The sequence below is a fragment of the Xenopus tropicalis genome, chromosome 5, assembly GCF_000004195.4.
Source record: "Xenopus tropicalis strain Nigerian chromosome 5, UCB_Xtro_10.0, whole genome shotgun sequence".
In the NCBI taxonomy this organism is placed as follows: Eukaryota; Metazoa; Chordata; class Amphibia; order Anura; family Pipidae; genus Xenopus; species Xenopus tropicalis.
In genome coordinates, this window is record NC_030681.2 from 129,991,548 (window position 1) to 130,002,308 (window position 10,761).

A 10,761-nucleotide genomic window follows, 5' to 3' on the forward strand; every position below is an offset into this window, starting at 1 on the left:
CGTAACATAGGACAATAACAACCACAAACTAGGCGGGGTTTGCTGCGCCTGTGCTGTAGTTAAGAGAGAACAGCCGTAAGGTACAAGACACAATCAGAAGGTGCTGGGTCTAGCCTGTAGGTAAGAGGATAATGTCAGCAAGTGCCTGCAGCAAACTCACCATGCTCGTGGCTTAAAGGGGTGGTTGAACCCTTTAGCATGTTACAAAATGTCCTATTGCTAGCAACTTAGCAATTGGTCTTTATTTTTTTTGTTATAGTTTCTGATATCTTCTTTTGACTCTTTTCAGCTTTCAAATGAGGGTCACTAAACCCCACCATCGAAAAAAACTATTGCTCTGTAAGGCTAAAATTTTACTGTTATTCTTACTTATTGCTACTTCACTTGCTATTCAGTACCTCACCTATTCATGTTCCAGTTTCTCATTCAAACCACTGCCTGGTTGCTAGGGTAAATAAGACCCTTGCAAGCATTTAGCTACTGAAAAGCCAAACCGGAAAACTGTAACCAGAAAGCTAAATAAATAAATAACAATAAAAAAATACAAAATGCAGACCAATTGCCAGTTGTCTCAAATCTCCCAGTTCGCGGGCGACTAAACTCCCCGGATTGCCATCCCACCGGCGAAAATGTAAGTCGCCGGTGGGATGGTAGTTCTGGGAGATTAGTCGCCTGTGACAAGGGAGATTTGTCACGGGCGACTAATCTCCCCGTGTGCCAGAGCCCTTACTGAAAACATGATAAAGTTAAAATCTAAAGATACTGGGGCAAGCAGGTTTCCAGAGCAGGTTGGAGAAGGTGTGGGTGAGTTATTACAGCAGCAGGTAAAGGAAAGGCATGCAAGACCATGACATAAATCACAGGGAAGCATACTTGTGGATAATGATAAAGGAGCTGGCAGGGTGTAAGCATTCAAGGTAGGGAGTAGTTTGTTGAGAAGTGGAAAAGTGGAGGTACTGAGATGGTGGTTTTGGGAAGGGATAAAATGTAAGCCCGAAAGATGGTTAAAATGGAGAGGAAATTGTGGATGTGGAAGAGTGAGGCTGTAAATACAGCATGGGGTACATTGGACTCTAACACACAGGGTGGGCTTTCACTACATGGAAAGATCAAGGGAGGATGTAATGAAACTACAACTCACTAAGGCTGTGTGCAAAGTAAATGAATAAATGGACACCAGAAGGTTCTGAACTGAACTGAAATTGATTTATTGTCCAACACTATGATCCACAGGGTTATGCAATACTCACAAATACAGGTGGCATGGATTAGGCAGGTTCAATTATGGTAAAGCAGAAAGATATAGCATCCACCGGTTTATCCCAACTCAGCCGACTGTGGGCAAAGACTGCCAAACATCACGGCACCACTGTGGGGAGTAGTCTGAATAGTAATTATTTTATTCCTTAGGGCAGAGATTCCCAACCTTTTTACCAGTGAGCAACATTTCAATAAAAACAAGGTGGGGAACAACACAAGCACAAAAAACTTTTCTAGTCAGTGACCAATAAGGACTGGTTAATTTGTAGCCCAATGTGGAATGGCAGACTACTACAAGCTCTGTTTAGCAGTACACATGCCTCCAAGTCACAAATTAAAAAAAGGGCACCAACTTTGAGGCCACTTAGAGCAACATCCAAGGGGATGGTTAGCAACATGTCGCTCACAAGCCACTGGTGCTGCATTAGAGTAACTTAATGGTCAGGATGCCTTACAGCATAAATTTCTACATGACCTGCATTGTTCATGTCTGTCCCTGCCCCACTGGAGCTTATAAACAAGGGCCTTATCATAATCACAAGAAAATGTACATTAGAGTTGACGACATCATGAACCATTAACCTGTCCGTAACCAATCAAATATCCCCACTGTAAATTGTAGCTTTCAATGGGGTTGAAGTTTGGCGCTGTACTGAGTGTTGCATCACAACTGGAAGTGGTCAAGAAGAGCACAACCTATGCCAGGGGTGGCCAGACTTTTTTCAGTCGCGATTGACCGATGACCGTGGAATGCGGCAGTGAGGCGTGAATGTGTATGTAGGCAACGCAGCGTACGCACTCATTCACGCCGCAATTCCACATCCCGGCTTCATAGCTGTCCACCAGAAATCCACGGGGGATCGACCGGTGGACCGCAATAGACGTATTGGCCATCCCTGAACTATGCCATTCCTTTTCTGGGACTGTATTCCCACAATACCTATAGGCAACAGGTATATATCAAGTCACACCCCACTGGCAAATAGGTCCGTGTATAAACTAATGATGCGCAAGTAACATTTGAAATGTAATACTACAAAATAGAAATATGTATTCTTAATTCATTCCACTCTCTAAGACGCGCAGCAGCGCAGCTCAAACACCAGGGAACACATTTGCTCGATAATATCCCGGCCTGCACCGCGCCTATAGAACAGCGGCTCTCATTGAGAGAATTACACGTCACTGTTAGTCGGTGCCTGCGCAATGCATCTCTAGGGCAGGAGTACGCATGCGCTGCGCTTAGTTACTGCTACGTGTGAATAATGGCGGAGCCTCAGGTTCAACATGATTCTCGGTGGTTGCCGGACATGGAGTTCATTACACAGGAGCTGCAGAAGCAAGACCCGACCTTGCTCTCCGTGGGGATCGCCCTAATTGTTGTCGTGCTTAGCTTTGGTGAGTGGCAACTTTCCAAGCCGGGTACAGTTGTGTGAGGAGATGGGGAAGGGACTTATGATGTGACTGACAGAAATAGCCAAGTGCCCTACCTTTAGGCGATACTGTATTGGTTTGTGAATCTGTGGTGAAGGTGTGTGTGGGGCAGACCATCTCGGCTAGGGGAATTCTCCTCCACCCCCATTTGGTACCCACAATGTACTGTGCCATGGAACATGTGGTACCTGAGTGTGTGGGCACTGACAGGTTAAATGGCTCCTGATGTTATTGTCCCTAAAGTGTATTTTTGTCTAAATATGATTAGGCCCCTAGGCCTCTGACTTCTGATACAAGTAGAAGGGAAAGGAGAAATCACTGAGGGATGCCAAATGTTAGGGAACAGACAGATAGGGGACCCATTATCCAGAATGCACAGGACCTGGGATTTTCTGGATAAGGGGTCTTTCCGTAATTCAGATCTCCTACCTAAAGTCTGCTAAAAACATTATTTAAATAGTAATTAAACCCAATAGGATTGTTTTTCCTCCAATAAGGATTAATTACATAATTATGTGTTAGTTGGGATAAAGTACAAGCTACTGTTTTATTGTTACAGAGTGAAAGGAAATCATTTTTAAAAATGTGAATTTGATTAAAATGGAGTCTATGGGAGATGACCTTTCTGTAATTCAGAACTTTATGGATAATGGGTTTCTGGATAAGGGGTCCGATACCTGTACTACAATAGCAATTCCAACTACAAATAACTTTGCTTAAAGATGTAGTTCGACAAATCCATTATGGTGCTATTGCCTGAGGTTGCCTTATTACTGCCTGTATAAGAACCTTTTGGAGGCTTAACTTTTGTAAAGATAAAGGGCGGTGCAGAGTGCTGCATCTGTCAGTAACCTGGGATTTGCTATTGTATAAATGAGTTCAAAAATTAAGTGAGGCATCTGGGTTAATAGCGCAAGTAATAACAGGTGCTTTTTTATTGTTTTTTTTTCCGGTTATAAAGCAAAGGAACATGAGCTGTTCGTTTCTAGTATAGTTGCTTGGTGTTTTGGGAAGGGCGTCACATTGTCTTCTCTCTCCTCAGTTCTATGGAAGATTCTGCGAGGCAGTCGGACCAGCCGCAGAGCAGTGCTGCTTATTGGAGTGTGTGACTCGGGAAAAACTCTACTGTTCAACAGGGTATGACTACCAACACGTGGGTACAGTTGCTCTGTATGAAGCTACTCTTGCCCACCGGTTGCAAAAATTTTATTTTTTTTGGAGCACCCTTCCTGCATAAAAGAAAGCATTTTAATTGTAGCCTGCTGTTTAAGAGATCCCCAACCAGTGGCTTGTGAGCAATATGTTGTTTACAAACTCCTTGAATATTGCTCCCAGTTGCCATAAAGAAGGTGCTTATCTTTTCATTACTGGCTTGGAGGCAAGTTTGGGTTGCATAAAAACCTGGTGTAATGCCAAAACCAGTCCTTCTGTAGGCTGCCAGTCCACACTGGGGCTACCAAATAGCCAATCATAGCTCTTATGTGCCACCCCCAGGACTTTTTTTATGCTTGTTTTGCTCACAAACACTTTCTCTATTATGGTTTAAGATATACATCTTTTTCTACACCTCCCACTATATATAAAATTTGGCAGTTGCTTCTACAGCTCCAAATAAATAAATACATTTATATATATAATCTGCTTTTGTATGTTCTTTAGAAACCTGTTTCTGTAGCTTTGTGTGTGTGTAGGTGGGTATCAGCAACTTGTTGCTACAGCTCCTAGTACACTTCTATAGCTTGCATCTACATCTCTTGCTTGATGATGGTTACACAGGATTCTTACAGGACCAACGTTACGGTATCCATGTAAAAATGCTGCTGCTCCTCCTCTGGTTTATAATCCATTCTAGTAACATTTCTCTGTTACTAGTATAATCTAAATCCATGAGCATTTTTGTTCTAAATTCACTGTGTTCTTTTATTTTAGTTACTTACAGGAACATACAAGAAAACCCAAACCTCCATCACTGCCAATTGTGCTGCATATAAAGTGAAGAATGACAAGGTAATGGTCTCAGGTTATTTTTTTTTAATTTTTTTTTAAAGGGCATCACAGTGGTTCAGGCTCATAATGTTGGCAGGTCACAGCATGGTATACATAGGCAATGTATTATCCATTGGCTGAGAAAGGTGGGGACAAGTTGTAAAGTACAGAGGAAAATTGTGCTCCCCAGTATGCTTTTTACAAAATGTAAATGTGCAGGTCGGAACCCACATATATATCGTAGTTAGTAATGTTTTATTGTTGGTAAAAGGTGGCATTACATACATGTACACTTAATAACTGAAATTTTTTTTTATTTATTGTATAGATTGTATAGTCATCTATACTCATGTTTCCTCCCTGTGAGAGAAAACCATGTGAAACCTTGGCAAATGTAGATGTGCCCCTGACTCACACATACCCACCCCTCAGAGCACCAAAGCCTTTTCTCTACCCCAACATGTTTCTTGCTCAAAAGTGAAGGATTGTGGGACTTGTTGTTCCTTTACCTGCCCAGTGTCCCATAATAATATATATAATATTCCTGTTCTGGTATTTTGGAGCCCAGAGAGGGTGTTAGTGCAGCTTCTTTGCCGCTAAGTCTTTGTGACTTGGTTGTACTTAGCCTTTATTGCTCTAAAGCCAACGTTCTTTTTAACTGTTTTTATCCGCATTTGTGTTAGCATTGCTAAGGTGTTGGTTTCAGATGGAGGTGTGTTTATTTTCATTCCTGTTTGCTGGAAAGAATTAGATGCATACAGGTGTTTTACAGTATTTGAAAGAAGACTTAACAGTACTGTAGAGACACTCGGATTTTTTGGTGGACCAAACAAAAGCCGCATATAAGCTTTCAGGGGGGACCCTTCTGTTAGGTGTGGTTTTCTTTGCATTCATGGAATAAATGCATTAAAGCTTTGTTTGGCCATCCAAAGAATCTGCATGCATCTTTTCTTGTATAATAGAGGACTATGGCTTGGAGATGTTTGTGGACATGGTGAGCTCCAGTTCCTCATATCTAATGTGAGCAGTGTGTGCAAGAAAACATGTTATTCCATGAACTACTTTTATCCCACAGACAATAAATAATTAACAACATTTTGACCATTTTACCTTTTGATTTTTTTTTTTTTCTCCCAAAGGGTTCCAGTTTGACGCTTGTTGACCTCCCTGGCCATGAAAGTTTGAGGCTTCAGTTCCTGGAGCAATATAAAGCATCAGCAAGGTATAACCTATAAGTACAGTCTTGGAGCATGTATGCTATTTGATTCGTTAGGGACAGGCATAAAAGACACACAAATGTTAAAGTTAGCTCTGATACTCTGAGGCAATTTGCAGTTGGTCCATTTTCTATATATTTTGTGCAGTTTATTGCATTTATCAGGTGCTAAAACATAAAGTGCTATTATCTATTCCTCATTTTTCTGATCAGCTCCTAACTATTCATCTTCCAGCCTGCCATTCAAACCACTATTAGTGCAAGTGAGACTCTCCCTGGCTATTGCCCATATTCATCCATGGACAATGGCGTGTAGCTCTCCCCGTTATGGTACAAACATTTTTTATAAGCTCACATTACATAGATGAAATGGCAGTGTACATACTTAACCCAAATGAATAAAATATGTAACTGGCTAAATGTGTCTCTACAAAATATTAAAGTCTTTGGTTAAATGTCTATGCAAATTTCAAAAATGTAACGGAGCAATAGCCTAGAGTAGGATTTGTTCAGAAAATGAGAGACTTGTTAAGCGGCCTAAATATTCTTACAAAAGGCATTAAGGATAAAACAGTATAATTTACATTTGTTTCAGGGCATTGCTGTTTGTAGTGGACAGTTCCGCGTTCCAGCGTGAGGTGAAGGAGGTGGCAGAGCTTTTTTACCAACTTTTGACAGATGTTGCAATACTGAAAAATGTGCCACCAATACTTATTGCGTGCAATAAGCAAGGTATGTGCCTCTCTCCGATATTTATACACAGGCTTTTAGGGGGCTCATTTATTAAAGCTGGGCAAAGCTGCACCTGGGCAGTAACCCATATTAAAGGAACAGTAACACCAAAAAATGAAAGTGTGTAAAAGTAACTAAACTATAATGTGCTGCTGCCCTGCACTGGTAAAAGTTGTGTGTTTACTTCAGAAAGTCTACTATAATTTATATAAATAAGCTGCTATGTAGCCATGGAGGCAGCCATTCAAAGGAGAAAAGGCACAGACACATAGCAGATAACAGATAAAACACTATTGTATTCTATATAACTTATCTGTTATCTGCTATGTAACCTGTGCCTTTTCTCCTTTTTTCCAGCTTGAATGGCTGCCCCCGTGGCTACACAGCAGCTTATTATATAAATTATAGTAGTGTTACTGTAGCAAACACACCAGTTTTACCAGTGCAGGGCAACAGTTTATTATATTTTTATTACTTTAAAGCTCTTTCATTTTGTGGTGTTACTGTTCCTTTAAACAATCATGGCTAATCTACTTGACTGTCTCTGCTGTGATTAAAGCAGTGAAAGGAAAAACATGTTTGATTACAATATGCAAATTTGCCCAGCCTTGATAAATGAGCCCTAGAAGTACTCTCTTCATCCTTTAGTGTCATGGCACATGAGGAGATAAGTCACCCATGGTTAATCTTCGCTTCCACGGGCACCGCCTCTTCCTGAAATTCCTTTCCACTGGCAATAAAGAGAACAGCTGGTGGGAAGGTATTTTGGAAAGTTTAGGCACCTGTGGGAGCGGAGATTTAACTGTGACCAACTAATCTCCCCTTGTGCTTCTGAGGAAGTGGTGGGACACCACGAAACGCATAAAGCACAGGTCCTTTGGATGTACATGTGTCCTCTTTTTTTTATTTTACACATGATTGAATAAAGATTGCCTTTTTTTTTAATTCAGCTCCTTGTGGTGCTCCCCTTTAATCTCCAAACTTTCATGTGACTGTATATCTATATCTATCAATCTATCTCTATTAATATACATACAGTACTTGTGCACTGGACAGTAGAATTCCTTAAATGTTTTGTTTTAATTTGAGTTCTCCTGCATGTCCTGTTTGTCCTTTAACATTTTCTTGGTAGACTATTATTTGTATGCTTGAAGCCCTGCAACTTTTGTCTGCAGCCATTAATTTATGTCTTAATATTCTCACAGATATTTCAATGGCCAAATCTGCCAAACTTATACAGCAGCAGCTGGAGAAAGAGCTGTAAGTAACGATAAATCACTCTGGGGGAAATTCATTCAAAGCATACATTGGTCATACAAATTAATAGTTTTTTGCATTGCACATAATGCCTATTAAATATTTAGCACAGTGCAATGTTTTGCATAATGTCTAGTAACATCCTAAATGGGGCTGTGCTTCTCACTGCCAGAGAGGCTTGTGATACGCTGCAGCATATTGCTCTATTATATATGCTGATATTTTTATATACAAGTCTCTTTTCCTTCTTTCTGTTTAATAGGAACACTCTTCGTGTCACCCGCTCAGCTGCCCCTAGCATCTTGGAGAGTGGAAACTCTGGCGTCACGCAGCTTGGGAAGAAAGGCAAAGACTTTGATTTTACCCAGTTGCCTATGAAGGTAAAATTCCTGGAATGCAGCACTCGGGACAGTAAAGAAGAGGACGGTGATGCCAATATCAGTAATGTTGAGGGCTGGCTGGCGAAGCTGGTTTGAGAAACTTTTCCCAAGTTGTACAAGGACACAGGTGCTAAGATGATGAAACATTGAATGGATTTTTCTGCATCTTGACTCGTAAGGGAAACCCTTATTTGGTTGGTGCCTTGTTCATGACTGCTGCATTGGTGAGGCTGCCGCTTTCTTACTATGCTTTAGACAAAAGAAACGTGCAGCTCTGAGGAAACAGTGTCTATTTTGTCAGCTCTTGTACTCCATGTCACTTGAACAATAACCAAAATGTAATGAATTCCTTACATGCTGGATTTCCACCTCCCATTCTGTGCTGAGGGAATGGTTAATGCAGAGCAACCTGTATTTCTCCAGCCTTTGTCTAGCTACAACTTCCACTGTACCATTTACAGCCTTTGGCATGGACGTTAGGTACATGTTTAGACATCTGGAGGACCACAGGTTGTGTTGTGCCACCAACCAGTGGCTCAGGGGCAACATGTTGCTCACCAACCCCTTGGATCTTGCGCTCAGTGCCCCCAAACCAGGTAGTTATTTTTGAATTCCTGACTTAGTGGCAAGTTTTGGTTTAATAAAAACAAGATTTACTCCCAAATAAAGCCTCCTGTAAGCTGATAGAGACTGCCTAATAGCCAATCTTAGCCCTTATTTGGCACCTTCATGAACTTTTATAATGCTTTAGTTGCTCTCCAAGTCTTTTTACATTTGGCTGTTACTCACTAGTAAGAAAGGCTGGGAACCCCTGCTCTAGGGACATATATTTATTTTGAATTTGAACTTTCAAATAAATCAGTATTAAAGTGGAAGTTCACCTTCAGTTTATTGCTATGTTTTTTTATTTATTTATTTTGCCATCCCTCTTTGTTTTATTCTTTTTAAAACTTCTTCAGTCTGCTTTGTCTTTCTTTTTTGTCATTACTCTCATGACTAGGGTCAGCAATCCTAGAAACTAGGCAGTACATATAAATCTTTTTAAACTGCCAGTTTAAGTGCACTGTAGAGGAATCAAAATATGGTGTCAATTTGTATCTCATGTATTGTGCTGTTTTGAAAGCACATTGCGTTAGTATTGCTTTTTCTGGGGGGGTGAATACAAGAGAATTGCAAGGCAGAGAGAATTCTAACAGAATATAAGGGGAAAAGGAGAGCACAAGTGTGGTCATGAGAGAAAAAGAAAATAGATGAAGTGGACACCTGAAGAGAAGTCAAAAGAAGGACTGGGGGAAAAAAAGAATGGGAGATGGGAGTTAAAAAAAAAAAAAAAAACAAAGAAAATAATTAAAGAGAAAACAACATTTTGGATCAGAAAATAACAAGAGTTAGAAAAAGAGGGAACAAAAGCAAGAATCAGAAAATTATATAAGGTGCTAAAGCAAAATGTTGAGGCACTCTTGGACTCTGCATTGTGATCTACCTTATCAAGTGCTTTGCTGATCATCTTTCAATGAAGCTATTCTATCTTAGAAATGATTGCTTATATAGTGCTAAAAGTACATTTTGGGGTAAACTGTTTTTAATTCTGCCTTAAGTTATATATTATAAGAACAAGCTCAGCACTCTTCTGCACTCATTTTTAATATTGCGTGCCCTTCCTCATGATACATACAAGGTATGTACAAACACAGAAGAACTTTCAGCCATGATTATGCAAAAAAGCAAGACAAGAAGCCCATCATTACATGAGTCCTTACTGCCCCCAGTAACTATCATTAGCTTTGTGTAACAGTATAGGCCTTCCAATTCCTTTCTTATGAACCCAGCGTCATGACCGGTTTATCTATAATCTTTCAATAACCAGTTATCAAAAGGCATTGGCAACAACCACTGCAACTATGAGCTTTCTGCTAGGGAGGTTCTGCTTGTTGAATGTATCACCGCCATATATCAAAAGGCTACAATACTATATATAAGCATGGCCCCTGGGTCACACCTGCAGCAGTGGTTGTCAAGCAGTCTGTTTCTTTCCCTACTTGAAGGTCCAACATTTGGTCAGGGTGCCCTTATCTCATGAACTGGCTGCAAATCTAAGTTGTCGGTGTATCAGTCATAGTTGTAAGAATATGCAGAACAGGAAATACATATCCACACCCTAAATTAACTTTACACTGAGCTTTCAAGGGCATCTAGCAGAGTAAATGGCCATTCTCCCCAAATTTCATTCCAGTTGGTCTTCTGGCTGAGACTCCATGCCCCCAGGGGGCCAGCCTCACAGTTTGGGGATCAGTGTACTAAAGGGACTATGATGAAGATCTATTCTCATGTAAACTGTGCTAATGTGTGACCAGATTGAAAAGAATTGAAAGGTTGCAATGGGCAGTTTAGAATTCAATGCTGATCTGATTCCATCCTTGTACAGTACATGAGACCATACAGGCTCTATGCCACATAAACTGCAGTCCCCTATACGTGTCTGTTTAATATTGAGTC

At 40.6% G+C, this 10,761-nt stretch overlaps 1 protein-coding gene across 1 annotated transcript; it reads left to right on the forward strand.

The window, feature by feature from the left end:
* Positions 1-2,447: 2,447 nt before the first annotated feature.
* On the forward strand, positions 2,448-9,228 carry srprb (SRP receptor subunit beta). The gene is made up of 7 exons (NM_203711.2): positions 2,448-2,658; positions 3,737-3,831; positions 4,624-4,701; positions 5,820-5,902; positions 6,492-6,628; positions 7,834-7,888; positions 8,148-9,228. Exons 1-7 carry the CDS (start codon positions 2,526-2,528, stop codon positions 8,359-8,361), a joined length of 795 nt encoding a protein of 264 aa, NP_989042.2. The 5' UTR covers positions 2,448-2,525; the 3' UTR covers positions 8,362-9,228.
* The last annotated feature ends 1,533 nt before the right edge of the window (positions 9,229-10,761 follow it).

Excerpts from the sequence above, each read along its gene's own strand:
- srprb (NM_203711.2), top strand. The coding sequence starts at position 2,526 with ATGGCGGAGCCTCAGGTTCAACATGATTCTCGGTGGTTGCCGGACATG. Across the intron at positions 3,832-4,623 it reads AAACTCTACTGTTCAACAGG|TTACTTACAGGAACATACAA; the intron begins GTATGACTACCA and ends CTTTTATTTTAG. Across the intron at positions 6,629-7,833 it reads TATTGCGTGCAATAAGCAAG|ATATTTCAATGGCCAAATCT; the intron begins GTATGTGCCTCT and ends ATATTCTCACAG.